At 41.0% G+C, this 24945-nt stretch overlaps 2 protein-coding genes and 1 long non-coding RNA gene across 7 annotated transcripts; 1 reads left to right on the top strand and 2 right to left on the bottom strand.

Moving 5' to 3' along the window:
- Positions 1-6173: 6173 nt before the first annotated feature.
- LOC110513123 (m7GpppN-mRNA hydrolase NUDT17) lies at positions 6174-10589 on the top strand. 4 transcript variants are annotated; one of them, XM_090228443.1, is made up of 9 exons: positions 6202-6354; positions 6614-6705; positions 8292-8405; positions 8592-8775; positions 8868-8893; positions 9065-9157; positions 9351-9449; positions 9571-9707; positions 9896-10589. In XM_090228443.1, the coding sequence occupies exons 2-9, from the start codon at positions 6631-6633 to the stop codon at positions 10065-10067; spliced, it is 900 nt and encodes a 299-aa protein (XP_090084569.1). In that variant the 5' UTR covers positions 6202-6354; positions 6614-6630; the 3' UTR covers positions 10068-10589. The 4 variants fall into 4 exon arrangements, with proteins under 4 accessions (XP_090084583.1, XP_090084573.1, XP_090084569.1 ...); XM_090228451.1 differs by having other exon boundaries at positions 6204-6354; positions 8314-8405; XM_090228447.1 differs by having other exon boundaries at positions 6196-6705; positions 8314-8405.
- Positions 8432-12528, bottom strand: LOC118946533 (uncharacterized). The gene is made up of 3 exons (XR_005041413.2): positions 12129-12528; positions 9866-10040; positions 8432-9733 (listed from the first exon to the last, which is right to left on the bottom strand). It is a non-coding gene; the product is annotated as an uncharacterized LOC118946533 (long non-coding RNA).
- A 2170-nt stretch (positions 12529-14698) lies between these two features.
- Positions 14699-21651, bottom strand: LOC110513109 (uncharacterized). 2 transcript variants are annotated; one of them, XM_036971736.2, is made up of 8 exons: positions 21414-21651; positions 19907-20103; positions 19314-19381; positions 19059-19201; positions 17802-18913; positions 17512-17637; positions 15999-16065; positions 14699-15686 (listed from the first exon to the last, which is right to left on the bottom strand). In XM_036971736.2, the coding sequence occupies exons 1-7, from the start codon at positions 21463-21465 to the stop codon at positions 16006-16008; spliced, it is 1758 nt and encodes a 585-aa protein (XP_036827631.1). In that variant the 5' UTR covers positions 21466-21651; the 3' UTR covers positions 14699-15686; positions 15999-16005. The 2 variants fall into 2 exon arrangements, with proteins under 2 accessions (XP_036827631.1, XP_036827638.1); XM_036971743.2 differs by having other exon boundaries at positions 14699-15683.
- Between the last annotated feature and the right edge of the window lie 3294 nt (positions 21652-24945).

Below are 24945 nucleotides of genomic sequence, written 5' to 3'. Positions count from 1 at the left end.
TCGCCATTCTGCAGGAACACGTTGGGGGGGCAGTAGGGAGAGGTACCAGTGCAGTGCTCTGGGAGGTCACACTCCCCCAGGGGCTGCCGACACATCCATCCACCTGAACGCAGCTGGTCAGACAGAGAAAATAGACAGTAGATCAGTAAAGGAGTTTATGATTTGGACCTTTGTTCAGCTTCTTGTGATAGATCATGTAATAGTTTAGTTCATTAGGATCACTATTAGCTATTGCACATGCAGCAGCTACTCTTCCTGGTGTCCACATAAAACATACGTGACAAAATATAGAACCGTAATAGACAAGAACATGATCAGAGTTATAACATATAGAATTATAGTTATAATAAATGAGACTAATGACCCGAGCTGATTTAAATGTAGGTGTTCAGAAGTGTGTTCAGTGATGTGGTTGAATGAGTGACTGAGTGTGTGTCAGTAAGGGTCCAGTGAAGGAGAGCGAGGCTTGCCCACCTTGCAGTTGTCACAACAGACTCCTTTGGAGGAACACTGGATCCAAAGAACATTCCGAATGCACTGTATGTCCAAACATCCACCCTACAAACAGGACAAATACCCCTGCAAAGAGGATTACCACTACTCCAATTTCTTTGGAGACCCTGTGGTAGGTATTTTCTTCAATACCCCTGAATTCAAGCAAAGGCCAGATGTAGATTGGTCTGTGTTGCTGCATCTGATAACATGACCATGACGCTGGTGTGGTGTGTCTCTGCATGGCTTCCTTCCTGTGACGCTCCTGATCAATGGTATGCTGGGCATTCTGATTGGTTTCTTGGTGCTGGAGATGCTGATCAGTGTGGTCCTTATTCTGTATGGGCTGTGCACCATGGGTACCGACAGCCCAGAGGTAAGAACCATCTCCTCACAACCTACTTTTGGGCTGCTTTTACACAGGCAGCCCAATTTTTATATTTTTTTCACTAATTGGTCTTTTGACCAATCAGCTCTGAAAAGTATCTGATGTGAAAAGATCTGATGTGATTGGTCAAAAGACCAATTAGTGGAAAAAGATCAGAATTGGGCTACCTGTCTAAACGCAGCCTTGATGTCACTTTCTGATTAGGTGACTACATTCACTAAGATTAGATATGTCCCTCTCTCCTCCCTGCTCAGGTCCCTCAGGAAGAGACGGACACCCCTCTGTGTGTTCCCAGCAGCACTGCAGACCCCCTGTGCTTCCCTGGCACTCAGGGTGAAGTCACCACAGTGTTGGCACTGCCTTGAAACATTCAGACATGATGATAAAGGCTAAATCTCTGGCCTAGAGGCAAGAAAAAAGGGGAAAAAACGAATTCCTTACTGTTATGCTTGCCTTTCTTGCACTAAACCACTTGCACTTGTGTTTTTTTACTAGCACTGATTCTGCTGAAAGTTGCTTTGTTGAGGAAAGTTTTACTTACAATGATTGCATCTTATTCATCCCTTACATTTGTGTGTATAAGGTAGTCGTTGTGAATTTGTTAGATTACTTGCTAGATATTACTGCATTGTCGGAACTACAAACACAAGCATTTCGCTATACTCACATTAACATCTGCTAACCATATGTATGTGACCAATACAATTTGATTTGATTTGATTGTGATATGCAGTTGTCTTACCTAGCTAGCGCATTGAGTTAAATCCCTCTGGATTTCTACTAAGCTATATACAATTATTTTAAGAAGGTCATACCAAGGATCATTTAGCTATTTGATTTTGAATTTTAAGACCCCTTGAAGAATCCCCCCCCCCCAATAAAAAAAAATATTTGATGAAATATTATATTTGGCCCATACAAATGCAATGCAATAACAAATTCACTACATGGAACAACAGATAGTCCCCCCCCAAAAAAAATCTAAAGGAAGTTTGATCTGAACTGTCTGTTCTATATCTGAGAGCTATATCAAAGATCAGGAACATTTTTTTGTATTATTATTTGTATTTATTTGTACATGTATTTAACTCTGTATTTTTGTCACTAAACAGTGTCCATATATACTTCCATACATTTTTTAAACTGGTACTGGGGAACTTCAGACGAGTCTTGTGAGGCCTGTGGGTGTCCTAAAGCAAAATAACACGTACGTGTTTGTGAGTCTCACCTTTCCACAGAGGGGTCATATTAGTGTGTAGCCAAAACAGTTTGGATACTACAGACAGAAGTTGGCAGATCGGCAGTAAGATTATGGGGGTCATAGAGCAAAATGTCATCACGAGAGTCTCATCTTTCCATAGAGGGGTCATATACACTACTCAAAAAAATAAAAGGGAAACCGTAAAATAACACATCCTAGATCTGAAGGAATGAAATATTCTTATTAAATACTTTTTTCTTTACATGGTTGAATGTGCTGACAACAAAATCACACAAAAATTATCAATGGAAATCAAATTTATCAACCCATAGAGGTCTGGATTTGAAGTCACACTCAAAATTAAAGTGGAAAACCACACTACAGGCTGATCCAACTTTGATGTAATGTCCTTAAAACAAGTCAAAATGAGGCTCAGTAGTGTGTGCGGCCTCCACGTGCCTGTATGACCTCCCTACAACGCCTGGGCATGCTCCTGATGAGGTGGCGGAAGGTCTCCTGAGGAATTTCCTCCCAGACCTGGACTAAAGCATCCGCCAACTCCTGGACAGTCTGTGGTGCAACGTGGCGTTGGTGGATGGAGCGAGACATGATGTCCCAGATGTGCTCAATTGGATTCAGGTCTGGGGAAAGGGCGGGCCAGTCCATAGCATCAATGCCTTCCTCTTGCAGGAACTGCTGACACACTCCAGCCACATGAGGTCTAGCATTGTCTTGCATTAGGAGGAACCCAGGGCCAACCGCACCAGCATATGGTCTCACAAGGGGTCTGAGGATCTCATCTCGGTACCTAATGGCAGTCAGGCTACCTCTTGCGAGCACATGGAGGGCTGTGCGGCCCCCCAAAGAAATGCCACCTCACACCATGACTGACCCACCGCCAAACCGGTCATGCTGGAGGATGTTGCAGGCAGCAGAACGTTCTCCACAGCGTCTCCAGACTGTCACGTCTGTCACATGTGCTCAGTGTGAACCTGCTTTCATCTGTGAAGAGCACAGGGCGCCAGTGGCGAATTTGCCAATCTTGGTGTTCTCTGGCAAATGAAAAACGTCCTGCACGGTGTTGGGCTGTAAGCACAACCCCCACCTGTGGACGTCGGGCCCTCATACCACCCTCATGGAGTAGACTCCGTCTCATGCTACCACTAGAGTGAAAGCACCGCCAGCATTCAAAAGTGACCAAACATCAGCCAGGAAGCATAGAAATGATGACATTTTGCTATATGACCCCCCACTGAGAAGTGGTCTGTGGTCCCCACCTGCAGAACCACTCCTTTATTGGGGGTGTCTTGCTAATTGCCTTTAATTTCCACCTGTTGTCCATTCTATTTGCATAACAGCATGTGCAATGTATTGTCAATCAGTGTTGCTTCCTAAGTGGACAGTTTGATTTCACAGAAGTGTGATTGACTTGGAGTTACATTGTGTTGTTTAAGTGTTCCCCTAATTTTTTTGTGCAGTGTATATATATATATTTTAAAATCGGACACTACAGATGATTTTGTGAGAAGACTGATTTTCGGGATGTCTCATGGTCTGACAAACACTGCTCTAGCTCTGTCACTTTTGGTTGCAGATGTGGAAGAGCGACATATGGTGGATTGAGAAACACTATGCTAAAATTGTGCTGTTTACTTGCGTGAATGTATTATTTTTATTTAACTAGGCAAGTCAGTTAAGAACAAATTCTTATTTACAATGACGGCCTACCCCAGCCAAACCCGGATGACGCTGGTTCAATTACAGCCCGATGTGATACAGCCTGGTTTCAAACCAGGGACTGTAGTGATGCCTCTTGCACTGAGATGCAGTGCCTTAGACCGCTGCACCACTCAGGAGCTGAACATAAATAAAATAAAATACATCTCATTCTTCCATACATTAGATCTTACATATCATACATTGTTGGTATCAGTAGATTTGAACAGTTTGGTTGTGTTTTTCCAAATTGTTATTTTAGGCTAATTTATTTTACTGAAGCATCTTCAAAATAATATTGGCCTTTAGCGCCACCTACCGGATCAATAATACATTGAAAGGGGCAGCACATGGGTGCAACCACAGTCATAGAGGAAAAGGCAAAGCTAAAAGTTTCACTCTTCTAAAAATCTGTCCAAAATAAGGCTAATGCATTTCTATTGGTTTATTTAAACATAAACTTGTCACTTGCCTTCCCGCCTTTGGGACAACGACTCCCATTGTTAGGGGGGAGACATTAGCATCTCCTCATTACATACAAATCTGTATATGGGGAGCTCAATGTCAGAAAGTTATGAGGTAGATAATGCTACCCCACCAGGGAAGTGTGATTAGTCCTTTGTTGTTCTCCATTATAATTGATTTTGTATTCTCTCAGGGGAGAACTGATATTGGGAGGTCTCCGTTTGCGGATGACAGGGCACTGTGGAAGAGAGGGAGAAATATTCCCCATTACCCAAGTCAGGAGAGTTCAAGAATTAGCAGAGAAGTTGAACAGTGGTCCCACAGGTGGGGTTTCAAGTTCTCAGTTGAGAAAACACAGACTGGTTGGGGAGGAAATATGCCTGAAGCTGTACAGGAGGAATCTGGAGAGGGTGAGAGTGTTTAGGTTTCTGGGGATCTGGTCTGACACTCGAATGACATGGGCGGAACACATTAACAGAGTAGTTATCAAATGAAAGAAAATATTGAATGTGATGCATTGCCTGTCAGGAATTACGTGGGAGGGGGGGGTAGAATGACATTGAAAATGTTATATATAGCGATATTAAGATCATCACTGGACTATGGTAGTGTAGCATATGCATCATCAGCTCAGGCATCTTTTAAAAAAAAGCTAGATGTAAATCCAGGCTCAAGTATACTCTTGGCTGCAGAGTGGGTGGAGGAGGAGAGGCCAGACAGGGTCGTCATCTGCTCTGACTCATGTGCTGCACTGATGAGTTTTAATTCAATTGTGTCATGGAGCAGACAAGATGTATTGTATGAGATTTTGCAGTGCCTGTGTAGGGTGAGACAGATGGGGGTATTTGTGAGGTTCCTCTGGGTACCAGCTCCTGTGAGAGTAGAGGGGAATGAGGAAGTGGATGTTCTTGCCAAGCAAGCTCTCAGACATCATAAAACTTAAATGTAATGGAATTGTCTATCAGTAAAGCAGAAGCCAATGGATTAATAAGAAGTGGTCAAAAACAAATGGCAAGAGTTGTGGAATAGGAAGGGAAAGACTCTTGTGTAAGATCCAGGAAAATGTGGGGGCAGGGAGGTCCTCAGGTCGAGAGAGATGGGAAGAAAGTGGAATCACAAGGCTCTGGGACACACAAAGCTCAACAGTACAAAAACATCTGACTGGGTGTGATCACTGCCAGGAGAAGATGGAGACAGTGACCAAAGACCTGTTATTTCAGTGCCAACACTATGGGAGGGATTGTCATGGGATTTATGGACAAATATATAATATATGCCATTTAGCAGATGCTTTTATCCAAAGTAACTTCGTCATTCGTGCATACATTTTATGTATGTGTGGTCCCGGGAATCAAACCCACTGCCATGGCGTTACAAGCGCCATGCTCTACCAACTGAGCTACAATGGTATTGAACGGCCAAGCTTAAGTTAATAGCTGAGAAAATCTTCAGGGGATGTAGTATTTAATTATGTATTTAGTTTCCTTAAAGGAAAAAGGCTTCCTTAACTATCTTTCGGTATATGTTTCATTAGTATTTTTTTTTTACTTTGTCAGCATTCTTTCAAAATAGAGAAATACAGCAGGTAGGATGCATTTTGCACCACATGATGCTGCTTTTTCCATCATATGATTCATAATGCATCATACCAGCTGTAGTTCTGTATTATGAAAGTTATACTGTATATCTTGAAAACCGTATTGCTGACATGCAACACATTTTGATATCAACAATGGACTAATGACAAAAATAACAAAATATGGTTTTGGGGTGGAAATTTCAGGAGACGAGAATAGTGGGTAGGATTTAGAGTTTTTAGACCTGGTCCACACTCCAGTCCAGTTCGTGACGGTAAAGCACATTAAAGTTAGTTGCCAACCGCCATATATAAACCGAGGAAGAAGAAGAGCCACATGTGATACCAATGTAGCCAATGAATGTAGGTAGTTAGCTACGTGTACATTTGTGTTTATATTCCTTGGACATGACAGCCAGCCATAGAAGCTAAGATCAGTGGGCAGGAAACAATTTTGTTGCATGAACCATCGACCTAGCTAACAAGGCAGGAGCCCACTAGATAGATTGATAGCTAGTAAGCAAAAAACAGCTTGGGAATTGATCATAATAATAACGGCTAGCTATAGAGTTAGCTTGGTTGTCAATTGCGCTACTAGTGCTCATTTGAACAAATGTGAAATGTGGTAATATTAGCTAGCATTGCCATTCTTATTTTGCTATCAGAAATCTGATTTGTTATCGCTCGCAGGATTATTTTACACATTGTTTTGTAAATTAGGCTAGCTATCGTTGCTAGCTGTCACCTGCATTAAACTACTGTATCTATCAATAAGGAGAATAATTTACAACCATGGAAAAAGTCACGAAAATACTGGTTCATCTTTCGAAGAATAATGTCGCACCGCAATGTGCCCGTTTTGCACAGGTCAGTTGTGCATGTGCATTTTTGCTTGTCACTTCAACAAGCCAAATGCCAGTGTCACGTGTAATTTTTGAAAACGAGGTGGGCGCTATGGCAGTGTTTGGTTTTACTGTAGTACCATTTTAAAGGGGTAGGTCACCCAAATTAAATGTAAGGTTAAAGAAAAAAAAAAAAAATGTACATATACACTACGTGACCAAAAGTATGTGGACAACTTCATGTCGAACATTATTTCCAAAATCATGGGCATTAATATGGAGTTTGTCCCCCCCTTTGCTGCATTAACAGCCTCCATTCTTCTAGGAAGGCTTTCCACTAGCTGTTGAAACCTTGCTGCGGAGCTTGCTTCCATTCAGCCTCGAGCATTAGTGAGGTCAGGCACTGATGTTGGGCAATAAGGCCTGGCTCGCAGTCGGCGTTCCAATTCATCCCAAAGGTGTTCGATGAGGTTTAGATCAGGGCTCTGCTGGCCAGTCAAGTTCTTCCACACCGATCTCAACAAATGGACCTACCTTTCTGCACGGGGCCATTGTTATGCTGAAACAGGAAAGGGCCTTCCCCAAACTGTTTCCACAGTTGAAAGCACAGAATCGCCTGGAATGTCATTGTACGCTGTAGCGGTAAGATTTCCATTCACTGGAACTAAGGGGCCTAGCCCCAACCATTATTCCTCCTCCACCAAACTTTACAGTTGGCACTATGCTTTGGGGCAGGTAGCGTTCATCTGGCGTCCGCCAAACCCAGATTCGTCTGTCGGACTGCCAGATGGTGAAGCGTGATTCATCACTCCAGGGTATGTTTTTCCAATGGTGGCAAGCTTTACACCACTCCAGCCGATGCTTGGTGATTTTAGGTGTATGTGCGGCTGCTTGGCCATGGAAGCCCATTTCATGAAGCTCCTGGCGAACAGTTATTCTGACATCTGTCGTTGCTTCCAGAGGCAGTTTGGAACTCGGTAGTGTTGCAACGTAGGACAGACGATTTTTACGCACTACGTGCTTCAGCACTCGGCGGTTCCGTTCTGTGAGCTTGTATGGCCTACCACTTTGCGTCTGAGCTGTAGTTTCTCCTACTTCACAATAACAGCAGAGTAGAAATTGACAGCAGAGTTGACCAGAGTAGAAATTTGACGAACTGACTTGGAATGATGGCATCGTATGACGGTGCTACGTTGAAAGTCACTGAACTCTTCAGTAAGGCCATTCTACTGACAATGTTTCTCTATGGAGATTGTGTGCTTGATTTTATACACCTGTCAGCAACAGGTGCGGCTGAAATAGCTGAATCCACTAATTTGAAGGGGTGTCCACATACTTTTGTATATATAGTGTATATTTCCTTAATTTATGGGCTAGAGATTGCCATCCATAATCAGGATTTATATATTGATAACCAAAAAAAACAATGGCTGAATGGACCCATAGCAGGCCCACTATTTTCCCTTCCAAAATACATTGAAATCAAGTAATTTAGCTAGATGGTTAGCCTTTATTCTTGTAGTTGCCGATACTTCAAAGGTTATATGAGGTGAATTGTGCAACAGTTAAACTTTTTTTTATTTTTAAATGTACCACTTCATTTTCTGTTAGAGCATAACAGGTCATTTTACAGAGACTCTTGATGAGGTGGAGGTGAAGTGTTCTTTGGAGAACAATCGATTTACACTGTGTGAGTGCGAGAAGGGGAGAGGAATTCCGCTGAAGGTAATGACTCAATGAAACACATTCAATTTAATAAACTGATAGGTTTAATTGTTTTATCAGTTGTGGCCACATTTCCATACCTCAGACAGTTGTTTTGTGTATCCCATAGAAATGATTGTTGGTTGACTGAAAAAAGTGTAATGGAAAATGTTTGAGTTTATTTGGTTGATATTTGTTTTTTCTCAGAGGGCAACCTTTTGCCCCTTCAAGTATCTGTCTGTCGCAGAGGCAGCTGCAATCCCATTGGATGTTCAGAGCCGCGGAGTGGACGTGGGGGTTGCTATTCTTCTGCAGTCAGCCAATCAGAAGGTGTTGTTAACTCGACGGGCGTCCAGTCTCCGCATTTTCCCCAATGTGTGGGTTCCACCAGGTACGACATCATTCTGTGGACGTAACCTTTCAAAATGAAATGGCATTCCATAGGAAGACACTTTGGGTAACCCAATTTACTTTTTTTATCAGGTGGCCATGTGGAACTGGATGAGAGGGTAACGTTTCTAGTTGCAATAGATATTAAACAGTGGAAGATAAATGAGATTATTCCTCATAAGTGTATTTGCCTGTGGTTTCAACCCCCCTCATGGTCTCTGTGGTCAATTCCCTTTTAGCTCAATCAAGCTTCGTGTGTGTGTTTGCCTCATATCTCTCTTGTTTGTCAGCTCCTGGATGCTGGGCTGAGGGAGCTGAGGGAGGAGACAGGACTGAAGCTGGACCCTGGAGACGTCTCAGCTCAGCTGCTGGGGCTCTGGGAGGTGGGAAATCACTGCCACTACACATCACATTTCTAGGCCCAGGGAATAGTTTTGTAAATAATAATCATCATATGTAAATATATTAGAAAAAACCTACTGGCCACAATTCCACAGACATTTGATCAATTCTGATTTGTCTGACAGTCCTGTTTGCTCATGTTGGCTCAAATGTTTGTTCTGTTTCTCTTCACAGTCAGTTTTCCCGCCCATGCTGAGCAGAGGGATGCCACAGAGGCACCATGTGGTCACCTACATGCTCCTAAACACCTCCCTCACACACCAGCAGCTCCAGGTGTCTGTCTGTCTGCCTGACTGTCCTGTTGGTCTCTGTCTGCCTGGTGTTATCATTAAAGGCACACAAAGCCAAATCAAAGAGAATGCCTCTGACTCACTAAAGACCATCTTTATTCTAGGCCTCTCTGCGCCCCGAGCCCGCTGAGGTCAGTGGCTGTCTGTGGGTGGACGCCTCGCTGGTCAAGGCCATCGTATCCGCCGTGGACGGAGAGGAGGGTTCTGTGACACCGCTGGAGGGCGTGGCTCCAACCATAAGGTACATCACATCCACAAAGTAATGTACTCAAAACATAAACAGACATACAAATATATATTAAATACTGTACCATTGACAAGTATTTGTGAAAAAAAGTTTTACTAGGCTAATTTCCTCTGACATGAATTATTTAATTGGTTTCCTCTTAACAATGTTACCATTTTGTTTCTGTGGCGTTGGTTCTCCAGTGTATCGGAGGTCTCTCCGGAAGGTGTGCTCAGTGAGTCAGATTTGCCATTGTCTGTTTTGTGTAACCGGGCCCCGAATAGTGGAGAGGATGTGGAGCGGGTTAGCACTGGTACCAAATACGCCCTGGAGCTCTGGCTTAAGAACCTGGAGGGACAGGGGACCCGATGTTAACTGTCTTCCCTAAACCTGGATGTCTAGCCCTGTGATGAAGTGACTTCCTGGAGGATGAAATCACTTCAAGGAGTTTGCCTTAACCGGTGAAGGTCACCTAAAGTGAACTATCATCTTTCAAAAAAATCTTGTACATATTAACCAATAATGAACTTTGGGTGAACTATCCCTTTAATATCAGCAGCAACACCTACAAGTCTTATATGGCTGTTTGAGGGCTTTGCATGAGCTATCAATTGTGTTGTGTGTAAGAACAGTTTTTATTGCAAGGGTGTTGTTGTTAGTGATGAAATGTTATGAACAAAGTGGATTTATACTGCAGATGCTTTTATGATCATTATATTCCATTTGCGCCTTCAAGCCACAAGATGGCAATGCATAGCCTACACAGTGATTTCACATTTGGAGACTAGTGTGAAACATCAGAATTCTGAGTTAAGTTTACATAATTATCTAGACTTGTAAATAAGAATGTGTTCTTATTAACTGACTCGCCTGGTTAAATAAAAATGTATACAAATATTTTATTTTTCTAACTGAAATTATTTTCCTCAACCAGCATATTTACTATTATCATTATTTTTTTGTTTTACTATACTCAGACAGAAGTTAGGTTTGAAGTTAGTTAGGTTAGGTCTTCATTGTAAATATTGTGTTGTACTTTCAACTGAAGATAGTAAATATTGGATGTTTGCAGTGATTTAATAATTCACATTTAAAGACTACATTTGTATATGCCATGAGTGGAAGGTGTGTGTCTTTGTGTCATATAACGAAACCTCTTTTCTCACCAACACCCAGATTAATATACTGTACATCATGGCAACCTCACCCATGGATAAGCTACTGGGAAATATCCTTACTTTGTTATTTGGCTGCATTTAGACAGGCAGCCCAATTTTGATTTTTTTCCCAGTAATTGGTCTTTTGACCAATCACATCAGATCTTTAGCAGGGCTGATCTGATTGTTCAAAAGACCAATTACTGGGAAAAAATTAGAGGTCTACCGATTATGATTTTTCAACGCCGATACCGATTATTGGAGGACCAAAAAAAAGCCGATACCGATGAATCGGCCGATTGTTTTTTAAATGTATTTGTAATAATGACAATTACAACAATACTGAATAAATACTTATTTTAACTTAATATAATACAGCAATAAAATCAATTTAGCCTCAAATAAATAATGAAACATGTTCAATTTGGTTTAAATAATGCAAAAACAAAAAGTGTTGGAGAAGAAAGTAAAAGTGCAATATGTGCCATGTAAGAAAGCTAACGTTTAAGTTCCTTGCTCAGAATATGAGAACATATGAAAGCTGGTGGTTCCTTTTAACATGAGTCTTCAATATTCCCAGGTAAGAAGTTTTAGGTTGTAGTTATGTGAATTATAAGACTATTTCTCTCTATACGATTTGTATTTCATATACCTTTGACTATTGGATGTTCTTATAGGCACTTTAGTATTGCCAGTGTAACAGTATAGCTTCCATCCCTCTCCTCGCCGCTACCTGGGCTTGAACCAGGAACACATCGACAACAGCCACTCTCGAAGCAGCGTTACCCATGCAGAGCAAGGGGAATAACTACTCCAAGTCTCAGAGCCAGTGAAGTTTGAAACACTATTAGCGCGCACCCTGCTAGCCATTTCACATCGGTTACACCAGCCTAATCCCGGGAGTTGATAGGCTTGAAGTCATAAACAGCGCAATGCTTGGAGCATTGCGAAGAGCTGCTGGCAAAACGCACGAAAGTGCTGTTTGAATGAATGCTTACGAGCCTGCTGGTGCCTACCGTCGCTCAGTCAGACTGCTCTATCAAATCATAGACTTAATTATAACACACAGAAATACAAGCCATCGGTCATTAATATGGTCGAATCCGGAAACTATCATTTCGAAAAAACAAAACGTTTATTCTTTTTTTTGCGAATGCGCACCGCATCGATTATACGCTAGATAAACTAGTAATATCATCAACCATGTGTAGTTAACTAGTGATTATGATTGATTTATTGTTTTTTTATAAGATACGTTTAATGCTAGCTAGCAACTTACCTTGGCTTCTTACTGCATTCGCGTAACAGGCAGGCTCCTCGTGAGTCAGGTGGTTAGAGCGTTGGACTAGTTAACCGTAAAGTTGCAAGATTGAATCCCTGAGCTGACAAAGTAAAAATCCGTCGTTCTGCCCCTGAACAAGGCTGTTAACCCACCGTTCCTAGGCCATCACTGAAAATAAGAATGTGTTCTTAATTAACTGACTTGCCTCTTTAAAAAAAGTTGTAAAAAAAAAGAATTGGCGCCCAAAAATACCGATTTCCGATTGTTATGAAACTTGAAATCGGCCCAAATTAATCGGCCATTCCGATTAATCGGTCGACCTCTAGAAAAAATAATCAAAATTGGGCTGTCTTTGTAAAGCAGCCTTTGTGTGTCAGCTGTTTATGTAGGATTTAACACCTACTGTTACAGTGTTGCAAACTCATGGTTGATCTGAAGCAATGCGTGACATTTGAATGCAAATCGGGCAATTTCAAAGAGAAATCTTGAATGTTAAATGGGGGGTAATAATGAAATGTAAAACTGTTTTAAAATGGTTTTCTACAGTAACTAATTAACTACATTTTTGCGTTAATTTAGGGACTCAATTCACATCAACAAGTCAAAATCCACAGTGAAAAGATTGGAAGTGTTGGATTTCTCTAATTCATTATAAGTCATTACATTTTATTGTCACTAGGAATAACATTCAGGTGGAAAGAGTTGGAGAATAATCTTCATCAGATCCTGAACTATCCCATTTTCCCCGAACTGTCCTGGCTTTTACCATGCAGAGGTAATCGGACCTGCTGTTAGTATTAGGAGCACCACACCCTCTGTGCCAATATCAGTGGGCAAATATGTGGCAGGGCATTCAAGGTATAATCAGGTCTTGATGCCACATTTCCTTGCCAGCATATTGTCTGTATTGGTGATGTCATATTACTGTATAGGTTATATTTTCTAGATTTGTCTTATCATCATAGTGTGTCACTTGTCTGATTTGTTTGTAAGTTACATGAGAGTGACTCAGGGACTTATTCATTACCACTAAGGTATTTGTGTCTGCATACCTTCATATGTGGATTTTACCTTTTGCCATAGACAATTGACTTATCCTCTTGATGGAATTAAACTCAGCAAAAAAAGAAACGTCCCTTTTTCAGGACCCTGTCTTTCAAAGATAATTTGTAAAAATCGAAGTAACTTCACAGTTCTTCATTGTAAAGGGTTTAAACACTGTTTCCCATGCTTGTTCAATGAAACATAAACCATTAATGAACATGCACCTGTGGAATGGTCATTAAGACACTAACAGCTTACAGGTACAGGATGGCAACAACATCTGCCCGAGTTACACCAGGAACGCACAATCCCTCCACATTATTCAATTTCTGTTAGTCACATGTCTGTGGAACATGTTCAGTTTATGTCTCAGTTGTTGAATCTTGTTATGTCCGTACAAATATTTACACATGTTAAGTTTGCTGAAAATAAACGCAGTTGACAGTGAGAGGACGTTTCTTTTTTTGCTGAGTTTATTTGAACAGGTTGACTCTGTTGGGTAAAGAAGTCTTGCATGGGTGTATGCTTCTATTAGTATGTACATCTACATGCTGGAATAATGTTTGGTTACACTGTTAGCAAATGACTTAAGATTGCATTCTGACTTCGCCCTTTTGGTTGATAGATTTTTAAGCCCAGCCAAGTGATAAATCATATTGTTTCTGAGGTCATAATCAAACAATGACCTCAGTGTGTCAGAAACAATAAGAACTGATCTTATTTGTTTTGGTTGAAGGTTTCTCTCTGATTGATTATCTTCCTGCTGAACAGTATTAGTAACAGCAACCACTGTGATGTTTTCCAGGAAAAATACACAATGCGACTGCAGAAAGACATTATCTAATACAGACTACAAAGATAGGGGATATGGAGAGGAATGGACATATACACCTCATGCATTTTGGATAAGAATGCGATTTGTACTGCACACCTTGAAAAATGTAAGCGTTCAATTCTCAATGTCACTTGGTAGCTGGTTATCATGAATGTTATGTATCTGTTTCCAGGACATCCACATGTCAAATATGTATGTTAAACCTTGTCCAAATAACAGAAAAAGGTGTTGCCTTTTTAATACACACCGACTTGCATATAATGGACAACGTTTGAGTAATTCATAATTTTATGGAGTCGGACTCATTTCGTAATTTAATACAATACCTTATTCATTATCACACCGCCACACCCTGCCTAACTGTAACGCACGTTATCTAGATAGCTATTTACTTGTTCCTTTCACACAAAGAATAAAAGAAAGAAAAGCCAGGGGATGTGGGCAGGCTTGGATAGAAACAGAGGCATGTCTGTTCTGCCCTAGCTTCAGTTCTCCTGATGAACAGAATCATCCGACTCTTTTAGAAACCATGAACGCATCCAAACTACGTCTGCCCATAAAAATCTAACTGACACTTTATTATTTACAAATATTTAATCTAAAAATGATTTAGATGTATTTTTATGCAAAGTTTAAAGCGTCAATGCACGATCACTTCAAATGTTTACAGATAGTTGCATCTCACAGATTTGATTAATAATGGTGGATTTATTTAATCAGATTGTCAAATATACATAACATTGGTGTTTCACTCACTGGGTTGGGTTTGTGGAATAGTTAACTGTTTGGCATGCTAGCATCCTATCTCAAAACATGTCTTATCCAGCGGTAGGGAATTAGATCTGGATCTCTCAGCCCAAGTCAAAAGGTTTGATTTATAGTCTTTGAAAACAATGAACTTCTCGTTAACTGTACCTGATTGGGTATTGCACCCCTACTCATTCTTCTTACATGTTAATTGCAGGATACATATGTTGACCCCATTTACTGATCTAGGATCAGCTTTCTTTCTTTTTTTTTACCAAGGTTAAGCTTGCCTTCAGTAAAGACTGAAAATACAACTCAAACTATTGCCACAATGAAGCCAAAATGGCCAGCCTGGCCTCAGAGCCATTCAAAACATACTTTACGTATTTCTGAGCACGTCAAGACACATGATACCTTTTAATGGCCTAGTTACTTTAGACAGAAACTAAAGTAGGGAGGTTGGTCAGGGAGGAGTAACATATACTAAATGGAGTGTCTCGGATTTACGTACAGAATAATAGAATGGAATGGTAACAACTACATGGAAACCAGCTGTTTGATGTGTTTGATACCATTACATTGACTCCATTCCAGCTATTATTATGAGCCGTCCTCCCCTCAGCAGCCTCCACTGGTAAAAGCATTAGGAATAAAATAACATTAGGACATCTGCATTGCTTGCTGCTTGGGGTTTTAGGCGGGGTTTCTGTATAGCACTTTGTGACATCGGCTGATGTAAAAAGGGCTTTATAAATAAATGTGATTTGAATAAATACAGGTTGAAATTACAATCAGTGAGCCAACGCCATGATCTTCATTCAGATACTTCAGACATAATTGAACCATTTGTACAGAATTGTCATTGCTCCCATGCATGTTACTTCATAAGGCCATTTCAGATGGTCTTCTTACCCAATTGACTGGAGCTTCTGGAGGAAAGAGAAGTAGAGAAGGGACAACAACAAAAAATATATTGTAAAAACAGTAAATTACTTGAATTAAATATATACAGTATCTTCAGTATGTTGACACGTCTCTACACACCTATATCTACAATAATCAGTAGTCTACCTATTCAAACCTCTCATTGAACACCATCCCCCTGATGTATGGAAGGAAAGAAAGCATTCAGGGGAGATTGTCTCCTGGAATTGAAAACATGAAACTACATTTCCTCTGTTGTCTACCTGACAGTACCACTGAAGTACATTAGCATACAGAAAGTGTGTCACCTACTGTACCTGTGTGTCAGTACTCGTTCACCACATACATCCCTGTTTGGTTTTTCGATAGTTCTCCCATTTCGTCCTGTATCAGAGAAAGTATCAGCTCATCAAAGGTGTAAAACAGTCTGTGAAGATGATACTGCACACAATATAATTTATCAGGCAAAACTACATTTTGCAGTCTGTTTTTGACCTGTTCTATAGAACTGCAATGTTAGCTTATCTTGCAGACGTTCGTCTGTTTTAAAGCCTTAGTTAACTAAGCCTGAAAGACATCCACTCTGCTTAATTGCAACTATAAATCAAACCGGTGATTCATCAATTAAAGGGGCTTTGGAAGGAGAAGGTTATGTAAAGAGAACAGAGTGGTTGTGGATTACAATGTGTCTGTCTACTGCTCTGTTGCCATAGAGACAGGTGACAGAGGGGGCACTCTTCTCATTATATGATAGTCAGTCTCGGAGCAAATGTTGGCAGACTAGTGTGGAACGACTATGCTCAATAAATTGATCAAGGAGAGTTGGAGGCTGTGAAAAAATTGTCCTCCAATGTCTTCCACTGTCCCCTTTCCAAAACAACATAGCAAACATGTTCAAACCACTGCTAGCAGCAACACAGAATTTTAAAATATATCTATGTAAATGTAGCACAATTATATGGAGTGCATAAACACAAACACACAACAATATCCGTATACAGTAGATTGAATATAAGCAAGCTAACTCAAGCTGTACATTTCCAAAACTAAACAAATATCTATGACTCTACATATCAACACTAGAAAAAACCTGAGTAGATTCCCTCCTCACTTCCCTACCTCTCAGGTGTGTGTGTGCTTGAGGTGTGCAATGCAGTGTGACGAACATGCAAGTCTCATTAGTACAGTCAATGGTCTCTTTGTTTGGTGTTAAGGGAGAGATCTCTCTCTCTGACGTTGGTAGATTCCATGGCATTTGTATTTAGCATCCCTTTCATAGCTCAATCGAAAATATATATTTTTGATGTCCAGATTAAACACTGCCTTTTTTCAGTCAAATCATGTTGTTGCCAGTCATTCATAGTGACATTGATGAGTAACATGCCCCATACAGGAAGGTCCTTGGATGATAACTCTGGTATCATCCCTCATACGTACCCAAGGCAGGATTAAAGCTATAAACTCACAGCTCACAGATGATTGCTTTAAATTGGTTGTCTGGTCTACCAAGAACATCTGCTTATGTGGGGGTTTGATTTCGGAGATAAGCAACTTAGTGCATCAATGAAAATAGGTGGCTTGGGGGGAGGAGTATGGCTTGGGACCCCTCTCTGGAAGCTGCAGGGGTAGTTCGGCTGAGAGGTTAGAGGGGAAGGCTAGTGTTTCCCACGCCTCAGGTTTCCCTGGTCAAAGCTGGAATGGCACAAAGAGACGTCTATCTAACACTGAGGCAGAGCGGCCAGTCTTAGTAACCATAGCCAACCTGCTGAATACAGAATCTGAGCCTGTGTGTGTGTCTATCTGGCCTCTCTGCCAAGAAATAGGACTTACATTAGGCTTGCCGTTGGGCACGTTGAAGCGGCTGTGTGTGGAGTACATTTGGATGTCTGCCCCGTGGTTGATCTGGTTATATGGGCTGAAACTTCCACATCTCTGCCTACAGCACAACCACACTAGCTAAAGGTCAAGAAAAGACAAGAATCATAGTAAAATGGCCTTCTTAGCATGACATACTGTAACTGTTAAAGCAGGGTTGTGGCTGTTTCTGAGAAAATGGAGGTCTACAATGCATTCCGGGAGAAATAGTGTACATCTGTGTGTCTGTTTGTTTTTCTACTCACCAGCAGTATTAGGAGAATAAGGAGGATTAACAAGATCAGGGCAGCCAGTACCAATAGAGCGATCCCCCATCCTGGGACTCCCTCTCCGCCCCCAGCAACTACAGCTGCAGCATGATCTGTGGTCTTATGGGTTGCCTCCGTATTCTCTGGGTTCTTATGACTGATTGTTTCGTCCGTGGCATCCTGATACCTGCTTGTTGCTCTCTCAGTAGGGGCAACTGGTGGGTTAGATTGGCCCGAGGTAGTTGTTGATAGAAAGGTTTTATGAAAGACAGTCGTGCTAATGGTCTGGGGAGGATTTTTAGGGGTAATAGGGTTAGTTGTGTTGCTAAATGTAATGTTATGATCTCCAGGACTAGGGGTGGTTATGTTGCTAGTTGTAGTGTTATGGTCTCCAGGAATACGGGTGGTTATGTTGCTTACTGTAATGTTATGCTCTTCAGGACTAGGGGTGGTTATGTTGCTAGTTGTAGTGTTATGGTCTCCAGGAATACGGGTGGTTATGTTGCTTACTGTAATGTTATGCTCTTCAGGACTAGGGGTGGTTATGTTGTTAGTTGTAGTGTTATGGTCTCCAGGAATACGGGTGGTAATGCTGCTAATTGTACTGTTATGGTCTTCAGGAATATGAGTGGTAATGCTGCTAATTGTACTGTGATGGTCTTCAGGGATATGAGTGGTAATGCTGCTAATTGTACTGTTATGGTCTTCAGGGATATGAGTGGTAATGCTGCTAATTGTACTGTGATGGTCTTCAGGGATATGAGTGGTAATGCTGCTAATTGTACTGTTATGGTCTTCAGGGATATGAGTGGTAATGCTGCTAATTGTACTGTTATGGTCTTCAGGGATATGAGTGGTAATGCTGCTAATTGTACTGTTATGGTCTTCAGGGATATGAGTGGTTATGCTACTAAATGTATTGATTTTGTCAGGACTAGTGGCGGTGGTGGTGAGTGTCTGACTACTTGTGATGCTGCCAGACGAAGTAATTGCTGTAGATGTAGTTGCATCCCCGTCCCTTCCTAAACGGCTAGCCATACTAACTAAGGCAGCTACGGTTGCTGTGGTACGTGCTACAAGAGGTAGTGTGGCTTTTATTGGAAGTTGACCTAAGGAATAAAGAACATATTTGTGATTCCGGCTTTATTTGAATTAATAGCAGTTTCTTAAGCTATTTACAACCCTGTTTTTTTTTTAAACAAATGAATCAGGATGCTACAAAGCAGAAGTAGAGAAGGTTGCCATTTTCTTTACCTTCAGTATAGGCGCGGTCCAGGTCAAGGGTTTTGGATTTATTTGATTGGATATGTGTGTAAAATAGACTTTTAACCAAAGTTGGAGTGATCATGAATGTAGTCCCAAACATTACTGTCGAGTTTGCAATGACAGATCCATTACTGCAAGAGTGAGACCAGTAGTCAAAAATAATTTTAGCGTATAATTGTCAATGTCCTTAAGAATGCTATTTTTTTTCAATGGCAGAATTTTAAATTCAACATTAGAGCTCACCTGAAGATGATATCAAATACACCCATATATTTGTCAGACGCTGGTAAAGGGCTGTGGATGTCATCCACCTGAAAAAGAAAGACACAGCAATCAGAGGAGCACTTTAATATTATCCTACAGGCCTACAAGGCATGTCTTCACACCTTTACTTGTTTGAATATTGAGGAACAGGTTGTAAGGGGGGTGTCTATAGTATCCTTGTCTATGGTGTAGTGGAGTGGGTCAACTGGAGTGTGAGCTAGTAGTGATGGCTCATTTTGTTGTTGACTGCTAAAATAGTGCTCACTGCTAGGTGTTGGAGAGCTGATGATGTTGGTGACAAAGAAAAGAGTGAATAGAATAGCCTTGGGAACATCTAACTCTGGCAATTTGACTGGTAAACTCATGGGTACACTCACAATGGTTGCTTGGTATAAATGCAGTAAAGACATAAATTGAACTTTTGGCCAAAACAATGGAAATGCCATGGAGCATTTCCATTTTCTTGGAAAGCATGAAGTATCTCCAGGACAAAGAGTTATTTTGTGGGTATAGACTGAGTGATGAGTTAAAGCTCTATGGACTGACCTGAGCAGTAAAAAACACACTCTTACCATTTGCTCCACCTGTTTCCTCAGCTGTTTGTACTCCTTAGAGCTTTGATTATTGAGTGACTCAGTGTAAATCCGGTTGGTGATTCTGACGCATATGTAGTAGGCGGACAGCGTAGCTGGGGTGGTCTCGTCATTGCTGCTGGGTGTTGCCCTCCGTAAATGGGAAACAGGCACAGCATCCTCAAAGAAAAGGAGTGCTGTACGGGTGAATGGAAAACAAGCCGAAATTCTGAAATTAGCAGAAATACTGTTACACAGCCATCTAATAAATTACTGCCATTACCCTTAGAGACTGACTGATTGAAGTGCCAATTACAGCCAATAAAGGATGCCTTGTACCGTGGAAATTATTATCTGTAAACAGACACTTTGAGTTGAAAGGGGGGGGGGGGGGGGGGGGGTCACCATCTGTGACCTCAATCAATGCAATAATGCAATATTTAGACTAATTTAATCCAAAACAAAGTTTGCAAATTTGTCTTCTCAGCGCGGGAAATAAGTTGTTTTGTCTTATCCCAAATATTTGATTGAGTGGGGTTGATTGTAAATCTATAATACTGTTCTGCTACTGCATAACCCTGAAGACACTTTATACATTATGACAGATTATGACAAATTATGATAGATGCTTTGCTACGATTTAAAAATCTTGTCAATGTGGGTTTTAACTCCAGTGTATTGATATCACTTGAGGCACCTGAGGAAGCAATTTAAAGTAAAAAAAAAAATAACAAGGCAAAATGTCATCAAAAAGGCTCCTGAGCAGCCGGGGACAAGAGAATCATGAAAAAGTGGTATTCTGGTTGTGTGCTGATAAGGTTTTACTCTCCGTAAACCTCAGTATGATTTACTTAGATACAGGTAACTGACAACATAAAGGAAAAACCAACATAAAGTGTCTTAATAGGGTTTTGGGCCACCACGAGCCAGGACAGCTTCAATGCACCTTGGCATAGATTCTACTAGTGTCTGGAACTCTAATGGAGGGATGCAACACCATTCTCAGTTTACAATCATAGCCTGAATAAAAGCAGGCTTCAGGTAATGCATGAGATTGCCATGATTTTTTCAGACCTGTTTAGCATATGTTTTCGGTCCTGTTGATTGTCACATTAACAATTGAACCCCCATCTGACTCCCACGTCTAAGAAGTGTAGGTTACAGTACAACAATGCTTCCCATGAAACAGTGGTTCCCAACCTTTTTGGGTTACTGTTTCACCGACAGAATTTTGCTCTGCCCGGAGTACCCCTGAAGTACCCCCTCATGTGCATTTTACCAGTAGGACTATGGTCTCATGAGTCTTCTCAAGTACCCTCTGTGGATAGGCCGATTACCTCCAGGGGTCCTAGTACCCCTGGTTGGGAATCACTGCCATACAACAGAAGTCTCTAAAGAAATGTAATGTGTAAATGTGTTATAGTCTACATATTTTAGTAAAATCAATAAATGAAGATGCATGGAAGAGTAGATAGATAGATAGATAGATTTATGTTTTCTGTCATACCTGAAACAGCCAAAGTAAGAATAATCCCAAATTTGATTGGTCTTTTCTCCATGATGTATCAAACTGGTAGACTAACGTTTTTTTTAAAATAAAAGACAAATATACACAGTGGACGTTGGGAATTAGCCGGGTTGCTTACTTGATGAGAAACGATTTATGTCTGAAAGAAACTGTTATTTTATCATCCAGATAAGTGTGCAGGTAGGACAGGTATATGGCGCGGGGCGGACCCTAGAGTGTGCGCGCTGGAAGAGAACACAAACATAGACATTCGTGGTGTATGACGCCACCCCGTGGCCAGAAGGATTTGTTGTCGGACTAATCAGTTTCACCTTGATGCTGTAAACCTTTGAGAAAAGCAAGGCACAAAAAGGCACGAGGCAAAATCAAGAGCCTGACCCAGCCACTATTTAGTAAACTGAGGGAAACTCCTCTCAAATTCATAAATGGAGCAATGGTAAGGACTGAAAGCCAATGAGGTCGACATGATGTGTGCAAAGACTAAAATAACAACACAAACATAATCCACCCTTTGATCTTGATAAACGATAGGATTAGTCTTGTGCTAAAAATTGTACTAAAATCATGTATATCTTTCCAGAATAAATGGGTATGTATCATTCATTGAAATGGCTATTGAACAACGGCAAATATATATATATATATATATATATATATATATATATATATATATATATATATATATATATATGTCCGTTTTGAAACTACAGTAACAGTGCAGTAACTGCAGTCGACTGTGGTATTTTGGACGCAGATACTGCAGAACACCTGCAGTGTACTGCAGTTACACTGCAAAATGACTGCAGTAAAAAAAAGTTATTTTGGAGTAGTTATTCTAACTGCAGTTATGCTACAGTGTACTGCAGTTATCCTGTTGTCTGACTCCAATATTTTTTCGTAAGGAAGATTGTGCACATCATTCACAACTTCCCTTATCCGTATGTGGGACCTTGTCTTCTACTCGGAAAACGGATGACTTTGCGGTATCTGAATTAAGGACATGCAGTGATTAGCCTACTTACTATTTTATTTGACCAGAAACACATGCGAGAATTCATTTGAAGCAACTACGCAAAGTAAACTAGCTAGTTAAGCTTTCCTACAAGTGCACGATTGTTACTTACCTGCAATAATGATAGTTTTTCTCCCTGATAACAGTAATCAAAGTGACACATCTCTCTTTCTCCCTATTCTCAATCCCACTCCACTCCCCAAACTCACTCTCTCTCGTTTGCGCGCAAACTCTCTCATATAGACAGGACATATATAAAGATCAAGGAACAATATGTGACGTAGTTGTAGACATGTAGGCTACAGTTAGTTTGGTGTACTGTAGATGTCAGGGAATCGCAAAATTGAGGACAGGGAGGTGAATTATAATACAAACACTGCCAAATGGATTAACCTTCTTTGTACTTCTTGGCACATTCGCCACCACGTTGTTCTGACACCCTATTTCACAACAACATTGATGCAAAAAGTGTAATGCAGCATTCAATCCTGAGGCTTTGAAAGTAAACCTGAATTGTTAAACAGAAATATGGGGTAATATATTACACGTGTTTTCACTTGTGTGAAGGAATTTCCATTGATTTCGAAAAAAGATAAGTGTGTGTGTTTTTATGATACTCCAGGCTGTAGAACAATGACATTGTTCATGCATCACTTTGAAGCACATTTTAAGCCATGTGATGACTTGGGTCAGTGCTGCTCTCTTCTGCAATGATGGAGGAGTGGTGTGAGTTGGTGACCTATTCCACTACATAGATATTCCGCACTCTTTGGCATTCTCGGCAGTTTGGCACTTGATATGTGTGCTACAACTCCACCATCATTACTGAGTGACAACACCTCAGCCTAAAGATGTGTTCAAGTTGGATGCAGGTGACATTTCGCCTTGCACACTTTATTGTTGGTAAGATTTTTGAAACGCACAACATCTACTATTGTTGTATATGACTGTACATGAAATGTCAAGTTGCAGATGATTTAGTCCCTATAGTCAGACTTTTAACTATGTGTATGCTCTCCCACAGCAGGAGCAGTGGTATACCAGTACCCAGGGTCACTAACAGTGGCAGAGGGTACCAATGTGACGTTTCACTGTGACATCAGTGAAATGGGAGGGGAATGCTCTTATATCGTATGGGTGCAAGTGGGACCTATGAGAAAGCTCATACTCTGGCCTCGAAAAACCTACAGTGTCCACACCAACACGGCCTGCCTCCTGAACATCATCAATGCCAACGGGACAAGTGTGGGCATCTTCTAATGTGCTCTGCTTAACGGTGCCATGCTGAACGTGGGCAATGGGAGTGTGCTGAAAGTCTCTGGTAAGATCAGATGCTTCTCCATGCTTTATATTAGTGTTCATATTTTCTAGTCCTGGGAGGTATACATTTGGTAGTTATGCCATGTCATGTAATGTCCTCTGTCTTTCAGACCCTATCACCTCTGAAGCTACTCTGGAGGTCCTGGTGCCCGTGGACTGGCAGGAGGCCCCCTCATCCCCAGTCCCACTACTGTGCCTGGTGTCTGGACTGGATCTCAGTCAGGCTAGGGTGTACTGGGAGGTGGAGGGAAAGGTTCAGTCCTCAGAGCGTTTACCTGAGGTTCTGTCAGAGAAGCCAGCCAGTGTCAGAGTCCACATTCCTGTACCTGGCCATACCTGGGCTGAAGGTAAAGATATTACCTGTGTTATGGAGAGTACCAGTGGGGTGAAGATGAGCAAGACAGTCAGCAGGATGGGTAAGAGAGATCGCCACAGGGCTCTGAGTTGCATTTGTTTAGAATGTCTCTCTGCACAAGTTTAAACGGATGTAGAACTCTTATGTGTCAAAACAAATGGTGTCTTTTTATGAATGGAGAGGTCCAGACAGGGAATGTTTCTGGCCATCTCTTTGGGCGGCATGTGTATCCTTCTTTCTATTGTGGTGATTGTCATCACATTGTATGTCTGCAGACTGAGACACAACCCTCGTAAGTACTGTTTGTATTTCATTAGTTATTCATGATTGATAACTTTACCACATCTATAGCAGCAGTATATTATATAGGCTATTAATTGTATCTTTAACATATTGTATCATAATATTTCCAAAGGAAAGAAAATATTTCAAGCCTATGAGCACAACCAGGACGGAGCACAGGTAAAATAACTTTTTTCTAAATGTTTGTGTATTATACCATTATAAGTATTATTTTTGTGAGATTATACTATTACTACGTTTTCTATTATTACTATTTGTAATGATGATGATGATGGTGTTTCCTTGTCATTCAGGGTCTGACTGAGGTGCAGTATGACAGTTTGAAGTTTGGAGCTGGTCGTGGGAGACCCTTCCGACAACCGCAGCTAAAAAATAAGTAGGCTAAAGCTGCCCTTGTAAGACCTGCCCTTGTGAGTCAATGATTTAAGGATTCTTGCTTTTAGAATAAGGAATTTATGCTGTCGGATTGTGTAGTCATTTTACAAGCTTTGTGATTGAAAACCATTCGTCTTGTTGAAATA

Source organism: Oncorhynchus mykiss, chromosome 3 (genome assembly GCF_057628025.1).
Source record: "Oncorhynchus mykiss isolate SJ-2025 chromosome 3, ASM5762802v1, whole genome shotgun sequence".
NCBI classification, from domain to species: Eukaryota; Metazoa; Chordata; class Actinopteri; order Salmoniformes; family Salmonidae; genus Oncorhynchus; species Oncorhynchus mykiss.
Note: the sequence above shows the minus strand (reverse complement) of the source record. Positions and strands in the feature narration are given on the sequence as shown.

Bases quoted from the DNA above. Each gene is read 5' to 3' on its own strand.
- LOC110513123 (XM_090228443.1), top strand. From the start codon at position 6,631: ATGGAAAAAGTCACGAAAATACTGGTTCATCTTTCGAAGAATAATGTC. The intron at 8,406-8,591 runs GTAATGACTCAA...GTTTTTTCTCAG, and splicing joins GGAGAGGAATTCCGCTGAAG to AGGGCAACCTTTTGCCCCTT. The intron at 8,776-8,867 runs GTACGACATCAT...TTTTTTTATCAG, and splicing joins CAATGTGTGGGTTCCACCAG to GTGGCCATGTGGAACTGGAT.
- LOC110513109 (XM_036971736.2), bottom strand. From the start codon at position 21,465: ATGGAGAAAAGACCAATCAAATTTGGGATTATTCTTACTTTGGCTGTT. The intron at 18,914-19,058 runs GTAAAGAAAATG...TTTATTCCTTAG, and splicing joins GGACCGCGCCTATACTGAAG to GTCAACTTCCAATAAAAGCC. The intron at 17,638-17,801 runs GTGAGTAGAAAA...CTTGACCTTTAG, and splicing joins TTATTCTCCTAATACTGCTG to CTAGTGTGGTTGTGCTGTAG.